At 42.0% G+C, this 21,581-nt stretch overlaps 2 protein-coding genes across 2 annotated transcripts in view; both read left to right on the forward strand.

Annotated features, from left to right (window-relative positions):
- Window positions 1-18,939, forward strand: part of myo15aa (myosin XVAa) — a 38,604-nt gene extending 19,665 nt beyond the window's left edge. Inside the window, exons 34-65 of the mRNA XM_029437045.1 lie at window positions 1,473-1,558; window positions 1,658-1,850; window positions 2,025-2,164; window positions 2,838-2,969; window positions 3,100-3,154; window positions 4,003-4,150; window positions 4,394-4,487; window positions 4,591-4,702; window positions 4,840-4,955; window positions 5,333-5,392; window positions 5,721-5,796; window positions 5,938-6,053; window positions 6,322-6,440; window positions 7,592-7,733; window positions 9,885-9,996; window positions 10,163-10,237; window positions 11,011-11,213; window positions 11,557-11,681; window positions 11,825-11,888; window positions 12,002-12,074; window positions 12,276-12,349; window positions 12,495-12,577; window positions 12,663-12,793; window positions 12,910-13,004; window positions 14,591-14,668; window positions 14,876-14,972; window positions 15,074-15,234; window positions 15,957-16,090; window positions 16,349-16,482; window positions 16,797-16,930; window positions 17,340-17,480; window positions 17,676-18,939. Of these exons, the coding sequence (XP_029292905.1) occupies window positions 1,473-1,558; window positions 1,658-1,850; window positions 2,025-2,164; window positions 2,838-2,969; window positions 3,100-3,154; window positions 4,003-4,150; window positions 4,394-4,487; window positions 4,591-4,702; window positions 4,840-4,955; window positions 5,333-5,392; window positions 5,721-5,796; window positions 5,938-6,053; window positions 6,322-6,440; window positions 7,592-7,733; window positions 9,885-9,996; window positions 10,163-10,237; window positions 11,011-11,213; window positions 11,557-11,681; window positions 11,825-11,888; window positions 12,002-12,074; window positions 12,276-12,349; window positions 12,495-12,577; window positions 12,663-12,793; window positions 12,910-13,004; window positions 14,591-14,668; window positions 14,876-14,972; window positions 15,074-15,234; window positions 15,957-16,090; window positions 16,349-16,482; window positions 16,797-16,930; window positions 17,340-17,480; window positions 17,676-17,777 (3,605 nt within the window). The 3' untranslated portion in view covers window positions 17,778-18,939. The remainder of the gene's footprint in view (window positions 1-1,472; window positions 1,559-1,657; window positions 1,851-2,024; window positions 2,165-2,837; window positions 2,970-3,099; window positions 3,155-4,002; window positions 4,151-4,393; window positions 4,488-4,590; window positions 4,703-4,839; window positions 4,956-5,332; window positions 5,393-5,720; window positions 5,797-5,937; window positions 6,054-6,321; window positions 6,441-7,591; window positions 7,734-9,884; window positions 9,997-10,162; window positions 10,238-11,010; window positions 11,214-11,556; window positions 11,682-11,824; window positions 11,889-12,001; window positions 12,075-12,275; window positions 12,350-12,494; window positions 12,578-12,662; window positions 12,794-12,909; window positions 13,005-14,590; window positions 14,669-14,875; window positions 14,973-15,073; window positions 15,235-15,956; window positions 16,091-16,348; window positions 16,483-16,796; window positions 16,931-17,339; window positions 17,481-17,675) is intronic.
- Window positions 18,940-19,607: 668 nt separating this feature from the next.
- llgl1 (LLGL scribble cell polarity complex component 1) overlaps window positions 19,608-21,581 on the forward strand; it is a 35,990-nt gene continuing 34,016 nt past the window's right edge. Inside the window, exon 1 of the mRNA XM_029437703.1 lies at window positions 19,608-19,951. Within this exon, the coding sequence (XP_029293563.1) occupies window positions 19,871-19,951 (81 nt within the window). The 5' untranslated portion in view covers window positions 19,608-19,870. The remainder of the gene's footprint in view (window positions 19,952-21,581) is intronic.

The following is a 21,581-nucleotide window of genomic DNA, read 5'->3' on the forward strand; positions in this document are numbered from 1 at the left end:
ATGATATTACTGTAGATTCACAGAAAGTAGAGAAAGGACTTTTTTCATATAAAAGAAAAAAATAATAAAATAAATATTGACACGGATGAAATAAATGTACGAAAGAGATGAAATGAATCTAAATCTAAGAACAGGAACATGACAGTCTAGGAACATTGATGTATGCCTTTATCTTCTTAAACCTCGTCTGTTTCCTGTCATTTCACACAGTTACAAACTTTAGATTTATCATTGGAGTTATTCCCAGATTGTTTAAGGGTGAGGGCTCAGTGACACTGTACAGGATTGAGGTGTAAAGGTTCAGGTGTACAGTTCACCAACGTTAATCTGTCGTTTGGAAGCTGTAATGAGCGGTCTGATCTCATGGTTAATGCATAGACAGCCTTTCACTGTAACCACAGATGACTCCTTCACTCACTATAGGCCTCTGCCACTCATTCTCTCTGTTGCTACACATACTATCCTTTATCAAACACACACGCTTTCATTACGCGGGGCTTTATGTGTCTCTCTGTGGCTGTACTTAAGGTCATACAGTAGCTAATCACTCACAAACGTATACGATTCTAAACATCACCACTCTTTAATGCAGTTAATATTTACACGACCTGAATGTCCAGGTGTACAGTTTTATGTCCCCCATCACGTCTCTCCCCGTCAGAGAGACAAAGGAAGTTACTGCCTTTTAGTTTATTTTGATGCATCTTTTATACAGTTTGATGAATATTATATAATATAAAGATATAACACTTTTATCACTTATATGAAACATGTTGCTTTGGATCTAAACCTTCAAATATGATATTAAATATCATTAAATGTACTTTACTAAGAAAAGGAAATATTTGTACAAGGCCAATGTATAATATGTAGCAAACAAACACAAGGAAATGTGTACATCAAAAAGGAATGCTAACGTATTTGTTTAAATTTGTATTTCATCATTTTCATTATAATTCAAAAAGATTATTTCTTTACCATTAATTGTATTTCTTTTCCTATTGTTATCTCCTCTTTCCTTGCTTCCTATTGTGATTATAAATACTATTATTTATTTATTTTATATACATATACATCCATTCTTGAAGGAAATAGGCAAAAGGTGGTGAAGACTTATGTCCTTTTGTGTTGAACTTGCACCTTATGGACCTCCAAGGTAATGCAGGGAGGGGATGGGTGAGAGGTGTCACAGGATGTTTGTTGAAGAAAAGAAAAATGGAAGGAGAAATATTGCCTGACTTGTACGTGGCACGACTAATCTGTCCTTCAATAAAAAAAACATACAACAAAAACAAGACATGCTAAAATGCTGATGTTCAGCTGGTAATATTTACCAGGTAAATTGGTACATTTCTGATTAGCTTTGGAAAGACTTCCCTGGATGAAAATAGCAATAAGTCGATTTAAAACTAGTCCTGGAAGCAGCACTGTTCCTAACTCTTACACTGTTCCCTGACCTGTCGCTCCTCAAGCTGTGCCAGTGCTTCCAGTAGCAGGAGGAATGATGCCACCCATCCCTGCTATGCCAATCCCATCCCACCACCATCACCACGAACAACACCAACAACAACAGCAGCAGCAGCAGCAGCAGCAGGAGCCACCGCCTCAACAACAATACCACCAATACAACCTTCCCCATCACCCCTACAACCAACAGACTTCTTCTACTCTCACTCCTGCCACAAGTGTAGCACCCACCCCGTCACCCACTCATGCACGCGCCGCTGCCCCCCCTGCTGATAGAGCTAATGTAGCATCCTACGCCACTGGCGTCCCCGGTCTGCCGGGAATGCCCTCGTTCCCTACCACGCCTGTGGTTCCAGGCTTTCCTGTGACGATAGGTGTGCCAGGTACAATACTCAGGTGTGCGTTCCAGCATGTTTGGCCTGAAGCGTGTGGGCATGGTGGAGTTACAGTTCAATTTGTGTTGGATAAAAGCCATTTTTATATGTTGCATTTCTTTGTGAGGTTGTGAAGATCCTCTGTGTGGTTTGTCTGAAGTGGAGGAGTCTAATGGGTTGCAGTGAACTGTGTGTGCTTCTACTGTTCTACAACAAAATCATCTTTACTAAATGGTGTCTATGTTTATGCTTCTCTAGGATCAGAGCAGACAGTACTGACTCAACAGCAGCAGGCCATCATCAACCAGCAAGCTATCATTCTGGTTTGTCACGTATCCTTCTTCTGACATTACTGTTGGTTTGTCTGATCACATGAAAATATATGGTAAAAGTTACCGTAGGGCTTTACCGAACACACTCGAACATTCAAAAACTGCACAGTTTGTTTTGCATGTCCTCTCATTCTATTTAAAGCACAGTTGCAGATAAAGATGAGGCTGCACTAATATTATTAGTATTATACTATTTGTAGAACACAAAGGGAGGCAAGCACCTGTATTAACAGGGCCGGTCTAGCAGCATAAATTATATTTAGATAACCACAATATGTATTTATGTTGACAAAACTGAAGAGTTATATTCATTAAAGAATGTTGATTTAATTAAAAGAAATCAGATAATTTAATACGATTAATCACTTTATTCAAATTGAGGATTTTGTTCAAAGACTTTTCTTTTTTTTGGTGATCACGTCATAAAATATAACAACAAACATTCAAAGCTTCATTAAAAAACCTCAATAGAAGCTTAGAATGTAAAAAAATATAAATACATTCGATACAGCCCACACTTTATTTGGCCTGTCAAATGTTAAAACTCAACATAAGTTGTGTGTGTGTGTGTGTGTGTGTGTGTGTGTGTGTGTGTGTGTGTGTGTGTGTGTGTGTGTGTGTGTGTGTGTGTGTGTGTGTGTGTGTGTGTGTGTGTGTATTGCAGGCCCAGCAGATGACCATGCAGGCCATTGCGATCCAGCAGCAGATGTTGTCCGTCTTCCCCCCCGTTGCCCCGGCGCCCCAGTCACCGCCCTCACAGCATTACACACACTTACCACAACACACAACCAGCCCTGTGAGTAAACAAACATACACTGTGCTGGGGCGATGCATGAACACCTGACAGCATGCGTGCAAATCACAAATATATAAATATTGTCTTGCAATATAATAAATACCTCTGTATCACTTCTGTTTTTATGCAGACCACAGAGAGTGAAGAGTCGCCGTACAAGTCTGCCGCTGTTCAGAGAAAAATTAGTATGTTTTACACGCTCAGGGTCAAATCGTAACCATGACAGATTTGCTGTGTGGGTGTGAATGCCATGATTACAGTGAAGCATGAGGATTCCCCATGCTTTTCCAGCAGGGATCTGTGCATCTGAAAGTTACTCAACTACTCCAACAGGAAGTGGAAAGAAAAAGATTGTGGCATTGTGATGTTGTGATTTGATGTTGGCAAGCCAACTGCATGGAATTTAAATTTAGGGATTGAGTACAGGAAGTCCATAAATATGACTTTAAGTGAGTTCCCCCGAGGCTTGGAGAAATGTAAATGTAAATTGAGGATTTGAATCCCCTTTTAATGGTCACACACATGTACACAGCACAGCACACAGAGAAAGGTCTCTCTACTGTCACCATCTAAAAAAGACATTAAATGCCCTTTGACCTAAAATAATAAAATAAAAGCCATTTTTAGAATAGGTGAAAATAACACATTTATACTGCATGCTGCATGACTTTTGCCCAAAACTGCATGGAATAAGCATAAAGTGGACAGGTGTGTAAAGGGGCGACTTGTGGGTATCCATAGAACCCAATTTCATTCAGATATCTTGAGGTCAGAGGTCAAGGGACCCCTGTGAATATGGCCATGCCAGTTTTTCAACTGCCAAAATTCGTCCTAACTTTGGAGTTTTCTTTAGTGATTTGATCCTGCGGGTCACAGAGGGTTAAGGTGTTTGTTTTTATTAAAAGGCTAATGCTGAGATGTCCACATGCTTTGATATATTTCAGTTTGGAACTAGTTCCAAAATTTCATCCAACAGCTGTTGAATTGAATTGTAAAACATCTGCACTTCCTCTAATAGACAGTGACATTCCAGGTCCGACACGTGGCCCCCCTCCTGAGGACATGGTCCAATCCGGTCCGAGTAACATGGAGCGCATTGATCCCAGCCACAACATCAAAGACATCATCAAACACCACCAACCTGCTGACACAACAACTTCTACTGGACCTGCCACACAAAGGTAACACGCTCATGATTTCATAATCTAGATAATAATACTGATAAAAGTGTTTTGACTGTCTACTTATTTGTGTGTGTGTGTGTGTGTGTGTGTGTGTGTGTGTGTGTGTGTGTGTGTGTGTGTGTGTGTGTGTGTGTGTGTGTGGTGTGTGTGTGTGTGTGTGTGTGTGTGTGTGTGTGTGTGTGTGTGTGTGTGTGTGTGTGTGTGTGTGTGTGTGTGTGTGGTGCGTGTGTGTGCGTGTAGGAAAGGTGATGGAAAGATGTTTGCGAGGAAGCCAGACCCCCATGATGAAGCTATGGAGATCCTTAAAGATCAGATGGCAAACCCACCACAACCGGTACTCCAACACCGCACCTACCCAACACACACACACACATACACACACACACACACACACACTAAAATAATATGGGACCTTTTTTTATGTCTCAGACTCAAAGAAGCCTCAACCCTCCCTGCGTAAAGAAGAGGGAGGAGTGAAGGTTTCCAAGATGACCAAGTCTCGCCCTGCAGGGCCTAGTAGATCCAACATAAGCCCCGCCCCTCCTCCAGGTGAACCTTTCACCCACTAATGTGACAGCAACCCCTCCTAATGGAGTGTATTGGAAGTCAAAAACCTGTGTGTGTGTGTGTGTGTGTGTGTGTGTGTGTGTGTGTGTGTGTGTGTGTGTGTGTGTGTGTGTTTCTAGTCTCTAGAGAGTTGCCAGTCGAGGAGGAGATCATTCAGACTCAACTCCACAGTAGGACCAGTGAGGAATATTACACGTACTCCAACGTCCCCTGGAAACTCTACATGAGGAAAGAGGTGTGTTTCTCTGTTGTTTGTTTATTGGTTTATTTAAGGAGTGTGTACATTTCATGAGCACACACAAACACATGAACAAAAATAATCCATATTGCCCTGAAATGTAACTTTACAGCAAATGGCTTGCTGAAACACACACTGTAGAAATAAGTATACACTTCGTAGATCTTCTTGTACTGAACATTAGTTTATTTTGTTGGTACCAGACAGTAGGAATATATAATATATCATGTCACCTTAATCCCTGACTGTTTATAATTTAGTCATTTTTACCTGCCACAGCCAACATTTACCCTGTATTATGCAGGTGCTTATTTCTTTCCATAATTACAATGCTGTGATATCATCATATATTATAATTATTTATCTGTTTATAGGTATTCTATCCTAAAGAGACATTCAACAGTCCACTGATCCTGGACCTGATCTTCAGACAGGTTGCTTTATGTATTCATTATTTATTTACATTAACTTGTTTCTCCATTTATTGTGCATTAAAGTAATTTGTCTAGTTATAATTGTATGTCTAAATAAGTCAGCTTTAGTTTAGTTTTATATCAGAGTCTAGTTTTTGGTAATTATTCTAGTTAAGATGGTAATAGTTTATTGAAAATAAAAGGCTGAGGCTTATTGCAAAAGAATACTTCAAATATACTTTTAAGTACTTTATAATTTTGGCTTTGGCTTAAATATGAAATCTTATTCACAACAGGAATACATTATGTCAATAATGATTTCCACTTTATTCCTGAATGTGTTCTGCAGGTTGTATATGACACCTTCTCTGAGGCCTGCATCCGTATCACCCAGGAGGAGAGACAGAAGATGAAAGCTTTATTTGGTATGAAACAACGCTAAATGACTTTACTCTGTGGCATAATGGCTCATCCCTGGACAGTATAACTCTACATTTACAGTGTGAAAGACTTTTCAACACTTCACACTCTGGATTTGATAACTTAAACTCTTTTGTGTCTGACAGCTGAGAACAAGGTGGATCAGGTGTCAGGAATGCACGATGAGAGCGTGAAGAAGAAAGTGGTCGCCATGGCCAGAGACTTGTGGGAGATTTACTTCTCCCGCCTCTTCCCAGCCTCTGTGAGTTCTTGTCTCTTTCTTGGTTTATGTGAATTAAACTGAAATGTGCAACAATTTCCACTCTGAATATGATAAACCCAAAAGCAACCTTCAACCTTCACTTTGTTTAACAGGCTCTTACTTCCCCATGTGTATGTGTTCAAGAACTCAGTTTCATATATATGTGTGTGTGTGTGTGTGTGTGTGTGTGTGTGTGTGTGTGTGTGTGTGTGTGTGTGTGTGTGTGTGTGTGTGTGTGTGTGTGTGTGTGTGTGTGTGTGTGTTCCAGGGCAGTGTGGGGACAGGAGTGCAGGTGCTGTCTGTGTCTGATAAAGGCATCAAGCTTCTGAAGATGGTGAAGAACAGCTCTGCTGCTCCAGACTACTTCAGAGTGCTGAGGCCTTACAGGTGAGCCTCCGAGAATGAACCAAAACACGGACATGGTCTGTGTGATATGGAGGTGTGAGTCTTCACTGGCCTCACAATTCGATTCAACTACGATTCACCTGTCAATGATTTCAATGCATAAAGATTCTCGAAGCATCTTGATGTATAGCATCCTCAATTTTATATACATTGCTCATCAATTAATACAGGCAGTCCGATAAATCTGAACTCCCTTTTTTTTTAGAACGAGCTTTAAAAACAGTCTACAATATAAAAAGCTGCATCTTTTCAATACCAGTGTCTGTGTGTCCCTCCTCAATACATAAACATTACAAAATCAAAACATTCATTATTCTGCAGTGCATTACAACTGTGCTATAAATAAAGGTTTTCACAAAGCAGCTCTAAGACACGGCACTTTCCTGTGGCATTTTACACTGCATAAATCAGCCTAGTGGACTTTTCCTTGCTCACTGCCCTTCTTCTCTTACTTGCTTTAAGCCACTGCATCTCCCGAAAGAACACCAGGGTTGAATTTCAGCCAGCACGCATGTTTTCTTCAGCCCAACATTGTTAAAACAGAGCAGCTAATATTGGTAGCGAGAGCAACAAGTAAGCAGGCTGCCGAGTGTTTGACAGTCGTCTCTCTGCTCCGCATATACGTAGAGTGTGTGTGTGCAAAGCTCCGGCCTCGCTGAAACACAGATCAAAGTAGAGGAGGGAAACAAGCGCGACAGTAAATGAGAGAAAAACGCAGTAAAGACTCGCCCTCAGCTGTTGTAAACCAAAATACTGATTATGTTCTGTCACTGCATCAATGCAGAATTGTCCGCATCGCGATGAATCGTAGAAACGAGACCTCTAGAGTGATATTAGCCAGAGGTCATGAATAGTTCTACCTTTTTCAGGCCTTCATGTCTTAGCATTTGAATACTTAATCAAATTAAAACTAAAAATGCAAACATGAGAAGACGTGAAATTAGTTATTGAAAGTCGTCTAGATGTGATTGAGCACTCCTTCAAGTCCTGATTCAAATAAAACACCAGGAAAAGTCAGTGACCTTTTTTAACTGTCTGTGTCAAGTGCCCCAGTAATTTGAGCCGTGACCCCTTCCTTATTCACTGTAACTTTATGTTAATTTCCTGGTTTTTCCTTATCACTTCCTGTGTAGCTACTCGGACATCCTGTTTGTGTCGATTCCATCCAAGAACATGCTGGAGTTCAACCTGAGCAACGAGAAGCTCATCCTGTTCTCGGCCAAGGCGCCGCAGGTCAAACACATGATCGACTACTTCCTCACAGAGCTCAAGAAGGTCAGAGAGCGTCTGTGTGTGTGTTTTGTAGGTTTTCTTGGTTATCTGTTTGATGTGTATCGGACCAGAAAAGTCTTATAAAGTCAAATTATTGATTCTCACCCTGCATTGGAAATTTAACATAGAGAACATATTTATAAATGTTTTTTAATTGAGCTACAAGTGTATCTTCTGATTCATTTATACAGTACTTTTATAATAAGGAGCATACCTTTATTTTCAGAGAAAGAGCAGATAAAACAGATAACAGATTAAAAACCAAAGAGGTTAAACGTTATGCTAAGGGTGAGCCTGGTAGAGCGGGCGCCCCATGTACCAAGGCTCAGTCCTCACTGCAGCGGGCTGGGTTTGGTACATGTCGTCCCCTCTCTCTCCCCCTTCCCGTCTACCTTGGGCTGGACTACTGAATAATGGCAAGATAGAAATATAAAATAAATTTTAGCTTGACAGAAACATTAATAGAACAATTCAGCAGTACATATTAATAGACTACACCTGAATTAACTTGAATTTATGAAGAAAGGATTTTAACTGTAGAAATGTTCTGTGACATCTTATCTTTCATATCATTGTATCTGTTAAAATATTAATAAATTACTTAATATTGGTGGAGTGCCGTCCGACTGAAGAAGGAGTCCTTCCGGGATTTGTTATCCGGGAGGACTCCGGAAACAGTTGCGGGTACCGACGGACTCGAAGGGCGGCAGCCTCTGCCGTGAGCAGCGGGTGTGAGAAAAGTTCGGAGAAGCTATGGAGAAGGACTTTCGGTCGGCACCAAGGTGCTTCTGGAAAACCGTCACGTAGGGACCCTGCTGACTTTGACTGAGAAGGTTATCGGGCGGTGGAAGGAGCACTTTGAGGAATTCCTGAATCCAACTAACACGCCCTCTATGGTAGAGGCAGAGCTGGATGGGGGACCATCGTCAATATCCCTGTTGGAGGTCACTGAGGTAGTCAAACAACTCCACAGTGGCAAAGCCGCAGGGGTTGATGAGATCCGTCCAGAAATGCTGAAGGCTTTGGGTGTTGAGGGGCTGTCGTGGTGGACATGCCTCGTCAACATTGCGTGGAAGTCTGGAACAGTGCCTTGGGGGTGGCAGACTGGGGTGGTGGTTCCATTATTCAAAAAGGGGGACCAGAGAGTGTGTGCCAACTACAGGGGTATCACACTTCTCAGCCTCCCTGGTAAAGTCTACTCCATGGTGCTTGAAAGGAGGGTTCGGCCAATAGTCGAACCTCTGATTGAAGAGGAACAATGCGGATTCCGTCCTGGTCGTGGAACAACGGACCAACACTTCACTCTCGCAAGGATCCTGGAGGGGACCTGGGAGTACGCCCAACCGGCCTACATGTGTTTCTGTTGTGGATCTGGAGAAAGCGTATGACCGGGTCCCCCGGGTGATACTGTGGGAGGTGCTGTGGGAGTATAGGGTGAGGGGGTCACTTTTGAGGGCCATCCAATCCCTGTACGCCCCAAGCGAGAGTTGTGTCCGGATACTCGGCAGTAAGTTGGACTCGTTCCCAGTGAATGTTGGCCTCTGCCAGGGCTGCACTTCACCAATCCTGTTTGTGATTTTCATGGACAGGATATTGAGTCGTAGTCGTGGAGGAGAGGGGTTGCAGTTCGGTGGCCTGAGGATCTCATCTCTGCTCTTTGCAGATGATGTGGTCCTGATGGCGTCATCGGTCTGTGACCTTCAGCAGTCACTGGATCGGTTCACAGCCGAGTGTGAAGCGGTTGGGATGAGGATCAGCACCTCAAAATCTGAGGCCATGGCTCTCAGCAGGAAACCAGTGGTTTGCCTACTCCGGGTAGGGAATGAGCCCTTACCCCAAGTGAAGGAGTTCAAGTACCTCGGGGTCTTTGTTCCTACCCTCAACTATGGTCATGAAGGCTGGGTCATGACCGAAAGAACGTGATCGCGGGTACAAGCGGCCAAAATGGGTTTTCTCAGGACTTGGTGGAGAGATTATATCTCCTCACTGGCCTGGGAACGCCTCGGGATCCCCCAGTCGGAGCTGGCGGATGTGGCCCGGAGAAGGGAAGTTTGGGGTTCCTTACTGGAGCTGCTATTTTCTGTCTCACACCTTGTCTGTGGACCACTGGGGATTTTGCAGCATGTCTATGTCAACATGTCAATACTCTGTCAGGACTCGGAGTACATGGTGGCGGTGAGGAACTACATTACCGAGGACAGGACACTGCTCAGCTTCCACAAAGGCGACATCATCAGAGTGCAGCAGATGGATGGGCTGGAAGCCGGTGAGATGCAAACACTCAAAAACACTCACGAACCAAGGACTGGCACAATGATATGCTTGTAGACCTGCTTTCTGCTTCTGTGAGTCGTGTACAGTACGTCTCTGCTTCTCTGTACTTCATGCCATGTTTGTCATGTGTCTATGTGCATATGTATGTGTGTGTTCAGGCAAACATTACGGCTGCATAGTGAGGAAGAAGGTCATGCTTCTGGAGGAGCTAAAGAGGGACACTCCTGAGTTTGGTGGGTTTGGCAGAATGGTGGGATCTGTTGTGTGTCTGCTTCTTTTTGCTGCTTTGTTTGGGTTTGTTTTTTTAGTACAGCCTTAAAGGTGCAATGTGTGATGCCTGGCCACATGCTCCAAATAAATAGGGGGGCAGAATTTCCCCTCTACTGGGTCCATACAAAATAGATTTACAGTCATCAGTTCTACAAAACAAAGAATGGCGACTACTTACTAACAGCAGGGCAAGAATATGCAAAATGTGACCAAAATACTGAAACTCTGAGAGCCGGTCAAAATAACACCGCTATCTAATAATCTTCACGTTGTTGTTGTCGTTGTTCTTATTCCTGGCACTTTGGATTTAATACAATAGACAAACTAGATAGATAGATAGATAGCTGTTAGCATGCTAACTTCAGCAGATATCTCTGCAACACAACGCAGAGACTTCATAACGTCAACACTGTTACCTCTTCACACTCTGTGATAATGTTCATTTTTGGAATGTTTTAAACTAAAATTGTGGTCATATCTCACACATTGTACCCGTAACTTTGTTGTTTTAGCCTTTTTTAATTTAATTTTAATTGTGACAGTTAGTTAGTTTTGTAAGTTTGTAACACATGATGTGTTTCCGTGTTTGCATATGAACCTCTCTGTATATCTTTGTGTGTATATCTTTGTGTGTGTGTGTGTGTGTGTGTGTGTGTGTGTGTGTGTGTGTGTGTGTGTGTGTGTGTGTGTGTGTGTGTGTGTGTGTGTGTGTGTGTGTGTGTGTGTGTGTGTGTAGGCTGGCGGTTCGGGGCTGTGTACGGGAAATTGGGAGTTTTTCCCAGTGACTACGTCCGTCCTGTGGCTGCTCCGGACTTCCTGGTTCTCCCCGCTGAGCGCGTAGAGCCTCGAGACAGACAGGGACGAGTTGCTGCATCTGCTGCTATTGCCGTGGCGATGGGCTCAGCAGTCGCTGCCCATGAGCTTGACCTTTCCACAGAGGTGCAGACCAGGAAGTTGTTTTACTCACATTACAGCTGTATTTTTCTAAAATGACTGCACTGTAACAATATTATTATTATTTTCAGTTTGCACCGTACATCAGGATTTTTTCCTTTTAATAAGTCAGAACACCAGACCCAGAGCGAGAATAACTCTCGGATTTCAGCATGAATTATACCCTTTTATTATGATAGCAGCTGCTGTTTATACAGTGTATGTTGGAATATTTAGGTTAGCAGAGATGGAAATATTCCGTAGATAATGACATCGTTGATGTTTATTTAAGTGGCACTGCTGCTAAGCTGTTTATTGCTGTGGGTGTACATGTGTGTGTTTGTATCAGGTAGTAAATGAGATGTATGGGGACAGTCTGAGTGTCGAACTGGACAATGTGCCTCTGCACGGCGGCCAGTACCACATGGCTGACTTTGCCAAGAAGTACTTCAGAGAGGCTCAGAGGTACAAAAGGTCAGACGCACACACACTGCCAACACTTGTGTCAAAATGTCCTCACTTTAAAAGTCTACAGCTCAAACTGGTTCTCCCCGTCAAAGTTAAATGGACATGTATACACACCCAGTTCATAACTGCTGCCTATATTTTGCCCACAGTGATCAGAAAGCCAAAAAGGGGAAGGAGGGCAGGGACCCTGTGGACATGGTAAAATTCTCCAAGGTAAAGCAGCTGAGTTTGCTTCAAAGCATAAATATATGTATACACACACAATATTGTGTATTGTACTGCTGCAAATATATTTCTTGTTCCTTGCTATGCGTTTGTCTCTGCAGTCCCCGATCCAGGAGTCTCTGATCGACTTCTCAGACAGTGGGATGAACAGAGTGGCTGCTGACATCTTTTTAGGTGAGAGGAGATGTATAAACTGTACATAGGGGGTTGAAGAGGAAGGTAGAGCATTTATAGTTTGCTGTTGTAGAGAAAAACACAGGTGTTCAGATCTGATCGGATCTTTGAAAGTAGGAAAAATGGAAGGAAAGAAAAGGATTTAAAAAATCTGTTTTGTGAGATAATTTGTTTCCATGTTGAATGATTGTTTTCATCCAGCCATAATGAAGTTCATGGGAGACTTCCCACTGAAAGGTCAGACTGAACAGGACCTGGTCACCTCTGTACTGAAGGTACACAGACCAACACATACACACACCTGCTCACATATTGCTTGACTTATAAAATATTAAGATGATGAAGTAATCGTGCGACTTATACGTGATATTTTTAACTGAAAGTAAAGGAAAACATTCATACATTTGCTCATATATCCAGTTAAGTGGCGATCATGGCCTGATAAAGGATGAAGTTTACTGCCAGGTGATGAAGCAAGTAACGGCGAACACCAGCTCCAAACCGTGAGTGCTTCTACATTTTACATCACATGCTGGCTGAGGACCCAATCAGTGCTTTACTTTGTAGTTGTGTGTATATCTTGTGTAGGGACAGTTGTCAGAGAGGATGGAGGCTGTTGTACATCCTGACAGCTTTCTATCGCTGCTCTGACGTCATGAAGCCATTTCTGTTGAAGTTCCTGCAGGACGCTTGCGAAAGCCCCGGGATGCAGTACCAAGGTACACAATCCATCCAAGGGAAATATGCTACAGCTCATCAACAATTCATAAATCCATCACTACCAGCCTGACGGTATTATTAGTTATCATCAATGTGTTGCTCTTAATTGACACAGGTATTGCCAAGGCATGTGAGCAGAATCTGAGGAGGACCTTTCAATATGGCGGACGTATACAGTATCCCAACAGCATGGAACTCAAAGCTATGCTGGTAAGTCTCTAATTCAGCCATGCTGTCTTTATTAATAGCTTACATGTGGTAGAATATGCACAAAACCTAGAACAAGGCAAATGACTGAAGGAACTCACAATGAAATGATTTCTGTATGATTGAATACTTTGCACAATGTATTGGATATGTTCCTCTGAATGCTTCAAAAAACGGTCAAAAATTGAATTGTAAAGGGATTTTATTTTATTGGAAAATAAATGTATTAGGTTTTATATACATGTCTGACCCATTCAGTAGATTATATTACGGCTCACTTGTCTTTATCTTCTGAGCTTTATCTTTTAAAAAAGCATAACAAAAGCATTTGAAACCATGGTGATGTAGCCAATCTCTATTGTATCATAAATTACACAAGAATGTTTGGAAGTTAGTTAAGTTTCAGTCCGACCAGTGGCCATTTTCTGCATGTCATTCCCCTTCATCCAATCTTAAACTGTACTATCATTTAAGGCGTAAAAAGCCCATATTTTTTCCCCCAGCACTCTCTTCTCAATAACACGTACACACAATCATCAATCTTTATTTTTAAATAGAACATGATATTCATACATCTTAGAAGAATTTTCAAGGCAAAGATACTTTAAATCCACTGCAGCCTTGCACTTCGCCAGAAGCTTCAAGTAATGAACCCATTTTCGAAACAATTGGCTGAAGTGGTTCAGTGCTTCACAAAAGCTTCATTTGCCCATCACTACTTGACACACCTAAGCCATGCCATTATAATCACTCTGCCGGTTTTACATTTACTGTCCTCTTGATGGCGCAGTAGAGCAAATGAAGCACCATGAAGCTTCGGCCCATGAGTGAACCAATTGGATGGAAAGCTTCAATGCTTCATGAAGCTTCATCTCGCCATTACTACAAGATAGCACGAAGATTCACGAGGGAAGCGTAAGGCAACATGGATCGCACGAGCAGAACATGAGAGTCACAAAAATGACAAACCAACAAGGAACACTGAGACAGACAGGGATATATACACACACACACTAAATGAGGGAACGAGACACAGCTGGGAGAGAAAGGCAAACACACAGGAGGAAACTAATGAAGGGAACGAGACACACCTGGGGGAGAAAGGCAAAAACACAAGGGCAGGAAGTAATACCAGACATGACACAAGGGGAAGGGAACATTTAAAAATAAAACAGGAAACGCAAAAGTCATGACAATTACTCACCTCTTGTTACCTTGAATTTGTGAAGAACACGTTGTTTTTCTCACATCAAAACATCTGTTTACAGTCTCTCACACAACCCCGTGCAGTATAATCCAAGTCTCATTTATCCAGTCGTATGCTCACTACCTCACAAACACCTGCATTTTTGCTAAAAACCTTACTATTTAAAACACATGCAAACACAGTAGGCCTACTCGCGGACGAGTAGCACTAGTTTTGCTAGTAATTAATATACTAATGATAATTTTAGGGGTAAAGTGTTCTTTAAAGGTATCTGTCATGTTTAAATGAGCAACTCCTCTCCTGCTCTCAGTATCAGCTGTACACTCCATGCTGGTGTTAACTCGGATGACGTTTCCATCTCTGATTGGTTGTTTGTGTGCAGGCGGGGCGGAGCTCCAAGAGACAGCTGTTCCTGCTGCCGGGTGGGATCGAAAGACACTTGAAAATCAAGACGTGCTCTGTGAGTGGCTCACAGCACGAACGCACGAACGCACGAACGGACGCATGCACATTAAGGGAAATTATATTGTATTGATTCTGAAGAAAAGCATCATGCTAATGTGTAGGCTTATTAGACTTGACTGTTACATAACAAAAAACAGACGCTGCATTTGTGGGTCAACGTGATGGCAGTATTGCTGAAATGAGAAAGATTTCTTTACTTCAGGTTGCTTTGGATGTCATCGAGGAGCTTTGCTATGAGATGGGACTCCACAGGGTTGAGGCTTTGGATGAATATGCCATCTTCTTGGTCACACACAAAGGTAACAAGGATCTAGCTTGTCGTAGTGAAGACCTACAATGTAAACACTCTCAACGTACAGCAATGACACAGTGATAATAACTCAAGTGTGTTTCTGTATAGGTCAGAATGTGCGTCCCCTGAACAAGCGAGAGTACATCTTGGACATCGCTACAGAGGCAGAGCCAGTGGACACCAACTACAGTCTGTGGTTCAGGAGAGTCATATGGAGTCTGGCTCTCAAACTTGACAACGAACTCTATGTCACAATGCACTATAATCAGGTAGAGATTTACTGTATGAAATGGACATCTGACGTCTTGTTTCTACTTTAGCTAATCTAATCCAATTCAAGACAAAGAAATCTATATTTCCGAGATAAAAATTTACAGCAATGTCTCAGCAATGTCTCTTCCAAAGTCCAGATGCTTATGATAATAAGTATTTCCTTATTGCTAAATGCGTTTGCAAAGTATATTTTGATTTGGCCATTCACTGCATGCTGCGGCCTCTGTGCTGTGAAGAAGTTGATTCAACTTTGCAAAGTGAAGCATTGTGGATCCTTGACAGAAAAAAAAAAAACTTTAGTCCCTGAAATTCTCTCTAAATATTACCCCCCTCCCCTGGTTTTGTAATCATTTTTATTTTTTTGACAATGGCCCTAATATGCCGTTGTAATTCCGACAGTTCTGGCTGTTTAGGAAATGTAGTTCTTCCCGTGTGGCTTGTTTTACGACAATTCCCACTATCACATGGAGATACAGTAGATATTATGTATATTATATATTCTATAGTGCCCATTGCAGAATTGCGGTGCCATGTTCTCCTCATAAGCCATGTGAAGACCAGATCCACATCCCTGTGTAGTTTGCTTGACCATCAGCTGATATCATTTCTCTAGCTTTGCCATGTGTGTGACAGCAGACTCACTTCAACTAGCGTGGACAAGAAAGCCGTGTCAAATGTCCTGTTTCAAGATTAGCAAGTCTCTCTGTCTCTCTTCAAGGTGTTGCCAGACTACCTGAAGGCCTTGCTGAGTGTGGTTCCTCAGGCTAAGGCCAGTGACCAGCATCTGCAGCAGATCGCCAGACTGGCTGCCCTCCAGCACCGTGCCAAGGACACCGTCTACCTGCCCACCATGTAAATACAGTGTATATATTACATACACATAATTACTTTTTGCCCTAACTAGCAGTGCCATGATCTTTCCATTCAGTTTCACACACCTCCCTAGACAAACACTGACAAATCATGACCCAGCACATGCACATATGACAATCACAGGTGCATCCTCGCAAATTTGCAAACACACTTGCACATGTGTTATATATAACAGCTGCCTCTGAGGTAACACTGGTGTGCTTTTGTGTGTGTGTGTGTGTGTGTGTGTGTGTTTAGGCGTGACGTGCAGGAGTGCGTCCCCCCACAGTTCTACAGCAAACAGGGTTCACAGCATTGGCTGAATATGGCAACTCAACACATGCAGCAGGTCCAGCCCTTAAACCCAAACCAGGCTCGTGCACAGTTCCTTGGTAAGATCACCACGCTGTGTGTATGTGTATTTCTGAAAGTGTGTGTACCATACACACATATATTATTCATCAATTCCACAAGTAATCAAATAACCACTTACAAATTATCTCTCGAATCTAGCTGAGTAAGAATATTTGATTAAAAACATCTGCCTCAAAACAGCTGACAATAATTGTTCTTAGTTATTATCAGTGCAGCAATCTTAGAAAGTTGCTTTGGAAAGTAATGCAGACAATAATTGTTCCTAGCTTGAAAATAACTGACTCTTAAATATTCTGCCATGAAACATAACCCTTTGTGTGTTTTTGTCCAGGTCTGGTCAGTGCATTCCCCATGTTCGGCTCCTCCTTCTTCTACATCCAGAGCTGTAGCTCCGCCTCCATCCACGCCCCGTGCATCCTGGCCGTAAATCTGAATGGACTGCACTTTCTTAACAAGGATACTCACGTATGTCACAATCACACATGCAAACCATCCACTCAAACATAGTGATACAGTCTGTGTAATGTGGCATGCTTCACATTCCAGGACCAGCTGGCACAATATGGATGCGGGCAGCTGAGTGTTTATAACAGTCTGAATTTGAAATAGACAGGAGTGCTTATTTAACATTGTCTTATTTACATTAATAAACCTAACTCATTTAAAACAAAGCATTTGGCTCCGTCTGTTGGTTATTGTGTTTACTTCTGTCTATTAAATCTTGTATTCTATGTGTGTTGTATCTGTGCATATCTGTATGTTTGTAAGTGTTTCTTGGCTGTTTGCGTGTGTATTCAGATATATATTTGGTTTTATGTATATGTGTGTGTGTGTGTGTGTGTGTGTGTGTGTGTGTGTGTGTGTGTGTGATTAGGAAGCCATGGTGCGTTTCCCTCTGAAGGAGGTCCAGTCAACTCGCACTCAGAGACCAACTTCAGGCTCCAGTTATCCATATGTGGAGATCATGATAGGAGACCTGCTCAACCAGCGCATCACACAGCTACAGCTGGAGCAGGTGTGTGTGTGTATGTGTGTGTGTGTGTGTGTGTGTGTGTGCGTGTGTGTGTGTGTGTGTGAGACACAGACGGAGAGAGTTGAGAGACTCGATTAAAAAAGTTTCTGTGCATTTTACTTACCTTAAGCTTTATGTTGTTTTTGTATGTTTCTGTGTGTGTGTGTTCGTGTGTGTGTGTGCGTGTGTGTATTCCAGGGCCTGGAGCTGTGCCGAGTCATCGCCATGCACATGGAGAACATGTTGTCAGTCAGAGAAAAGAGACTCACTTTGCCACCAAGTGAAATCACCCTGCTATAACACACACACACACACACACACACACACACACACACACACACACACACACACACACACTTTATGCCTCACAAATGTACTGTATCTACCTCTATTTCAGAAGTAGAATATTTTGATATGTAAAAGTAATGTTTCTGTCATGTGACGAATGTACGGCGATGATGTTTCAACCAAAGATTATCTTCTTCATTAATCGTTTGGTCTATATAATGTCAGAGAAAAGCAAAACAGCAAAATTATAATTTCCCACAGCCAAAGTTGTCACGTTCTAATGGCTTGTTTTATTTACTTTTCACATTTCAGAAGCTGGAAAGTGGATTTTCTGGCATTTTGCTTAAATAAAGATTTAAACGATTACACCCACAGCATTAGCATAAAGTAGGAAAGGCCTATATAGTTATCTTTCCAGTGGGTCAGTAGGCTACAGACCTGTACCTTGCACATACTTACACATACCACTGAGTAAGGAAACTGAGAGCCAGACTTAAATTTCAGACCGAACTCATAAATGTTTTTGGTTGGACTTTTCTAGCCAAAACTGTTTAAGGTCTTGTATGCCATGACTGCTTTAGAGTATAATGAATAAGGCGTCTTTAATTAACTTCCCCACTTCGGAGCAATTGTATGATTTGATTATCATTGATCCCAGGGCAACATTCAATTGAACAGTGGTCTTGCACTGAAAATGGAGGAACCCCTGCTGGTTGGCTCTCTACAAAGAAACTGAAATGTGTGAATCTGAAACGAATAACTAGCAAACTTAAGTAAAACCTTATCTTGCCTTCAACATTAATAGATGCTTGTGGTTTGGCATGATGCATCAGGTTTTCATTAGGCTTGGTCACACGTGTAACAGTAGTCTACATAAATGATTTGTGACCCTATAAGATATTCTAATTTATTTTTATAAAGATGCAATTAAGATGAAAACAAGAGAAAGCTGCCACAGGAACAGGCCACAAATGAAAAAATCCCTGTCATTAAATCAAGGGAAAGACACGACAGAGGAAACATATTTGGAAAAAGCCCATTTTGGCACACAGTTAAAGGCCACATCACTGAACTCTTTGCACTTATTAAAATGATAATTTATACAGTGTATACATGTTTTTGTAAATAGCTGTTGTACATAACTAATGTATGTGAATAATGTTGTACATTAAAGTTTGTAGCATAAATTATTCTGGTGTGTAAATCAGGTTCCTTTTTTTTTTTTACATTCTGAACATAAACATATATAAGTATATTTTCAAAGGTATCAGATAAAGCAAGATAGAAAACACATAATAGAGTAGAAACATAAATAACAGATGCAATTTAAGACAGAAATAGATAAATACATCAACAAATAAATGCATATAATAATAATAATAATAATAATAATAATAATAATAATAATAATAATAACAGAAGTAACAAAAGTCTTTTGCTCTTTTTTCTCAATTATTTTTGAAAGATAACTCAACATGGATAGTTCCCCGAATTCTGCCTAATGTAAAAATAATGTTATACTTACATTAACAAACAGCTGATCATAAATGTCATCCCAAAAGGTTTGACTATGATTTCAGTCGTAAACTATAAACTGGTAAACAAGTTCACTTGGGTTGCCTTCACTAACTATCAGAAGCCATTTACAGTGTGATAGTTACATTTATCTAACGGATTCACCGTTTAGCGTCTTGTATTGGGGGATATAAGTGGGACGTGCATCCGGTGCGTCCTGTACTACAAACCGAGCATCCCCCTCCAGAGCGCTGGGCTGTGTGGGCGTTTCTGAGTAAATTGCTCGCAGATTTCTTCACCCTCATTGGTTAACAACAACGGGGTCCGTGTGAACCGGGAAGAGGTGGGGGCTGTGGTCAAACCCACCACGACCTAAACAGCACCAGGAGGGAGAGGAGGGAGGAGAGCCGCAGCCCGCAGCAGCAGCGTTGCAGCCCCGCTTTCAGCCTGCATGGGCTAGTCGGTTAGCTAGCTTAGCATCGTCCGACTGCGCCGCACCGCCTCTCCTGCCGCCGAGAACACCGGGTTGTTATCTCCGTGTTTTCCCCTCCGTCCCCCCCAGTCCTGCCTGCCCACCGCCCTGCTTCAAGATGATGAAGTTTAGGTTTCGTCGGCAGGGCACCGACCCGCAGAGAGAGAAGATAAAACAGGAGCTTTTCGCCTTCAACAAGGTAAAGTAACGGGACGGTGGAGAGGGAGGGAGAGAGAGGGTTTCCTCCTCTCCTCTTCAGCTGCTCCCCAAAACTATCTATCTCACGGGACCAGAATGTTTAGCTCGAGCACTCTGCAGCATTTGCCCCGGCCGCTCCTCTCTCGCGCTGTTTCTAGCTAGAAAGAGAAATGAGCTGTAAACGTGTGTGTGTGTGTGTGTGTGTGTGTGTGTGTGTGTGTGTGTGTGTGTGTGTGTGTGTGTGTGTGTGTGTGTTCACGGCATGTTAATTGGCTTTCACTCAAGCAGGCCCGTGTTTAAAGTGAGCAGCACCAACAAACTTATCTTCGTAGACTCTCACATTACTGTAATTAACTATCATCAACTGATTATGGGATTATCAGGCTTAACATGAACACGACTGTAGTTGTGTTGCAGCAGTTTGATGCTTCATGTGAGTTTAATGACCCATATTTCATTCTGATATTGATCAAGATGGCTGTCATATTGCTGACAGTTTTAACTCTAACCCCTTTTTCATAGACGCTACTATAACTCTGTATGTAAAAGCTTGCAGGAGTGTTTTCTTGGCTGCCTTTGTGGTGCTGAGAGCTCTTCTTGTTGCAGTGTTTGAGGGTCTGAGTGAAACGATGAGTGTCAGATTTCATGCTACTCTGGCATCACATCCACATGGATATAAACCAGCTTGTGTACAGTTAACCTCAATCCCCCTGAAGCCTGAGTTAACATTACCAGGCTTCCTCACTGGCCAGTGCTGAGGTGTATTTAGCAGCTCCACTTTCAGTAAGCTGCATGTTGTCACCTCGATCACTGTTGCTAAACTGGTGGGGGCCTAAAAGTAGGTTGAAGTCCATGGATTGTGTTGATTGTGCAAATCAAATATCAGTTGCAGCAGGTAATCTTTGAATGACTTGCATGTTACCAAGTGGGTCTACACTTATGTGGACTACTGTGCAAAGAGCAGAGGTGGCAAAAATACACGTATTCTTACGTATGTTCTTCAGCAGAAGTACTGCTTCAACTTCTTTACTCAAGTAAAAGTCAAAAGTACAGGCTCTGAAATGTACCCCAAGTATATTTCAACTTACTATATCAATTGATCGATTCGTAATGTGATTTCTTTAATCACAAAAAAAGATTTTTCTTTCACGTCTTGGTTAATAAATCTTTGAGTCTTAATACAGCGTGTGGTTGAGTACAAAGCTTTGAATCCGTTAAGTATTTGAACTTGTGCTCTAAAACACAATGCATCAGTTATTGAGTTCAGCTTGTATTTCTTAATGAATAAATTGTTCTGTGAGAAAGTGGCTACTGACATTTCATGACTTCTTGTGTCGCACTTGTCCTGGTTTACCAAGGAGGTATTCTGAACTTGGGGTTACTCATGTAACCCTGGGACTCTGAGTAGCATGAGTGAGATGTGTCATTATGACACGCATGTTGAAATGAGTGCCATTAAAGGGGCACATTTCTCAGGTTTGGCATCGGCTCGTTTGAACCAACAGCATGGAAAGTTACATATCAAAAACAAATCACTGGAACTATTAATTGATTATCGAAATAGTTACTGATTCATTCTCTTTTGGGGGACAAATCGATTACTCGACTAATCGTTGCATCTCTACGTGATA

This window comes from Cottoperca gobio, chromosome 8, assembly GCF_900634415.1.
Source record: "Cottoperca gobio chromosome 8, fCotGob3.1, whole genome shotgun sequence".
Taxonomy (NCBI): Eukaryota; Metazoa; Chordata; class Actinopteri; order Perciformes; family Bovichtidae; genus Cottoperca; species Cottoperca gobio.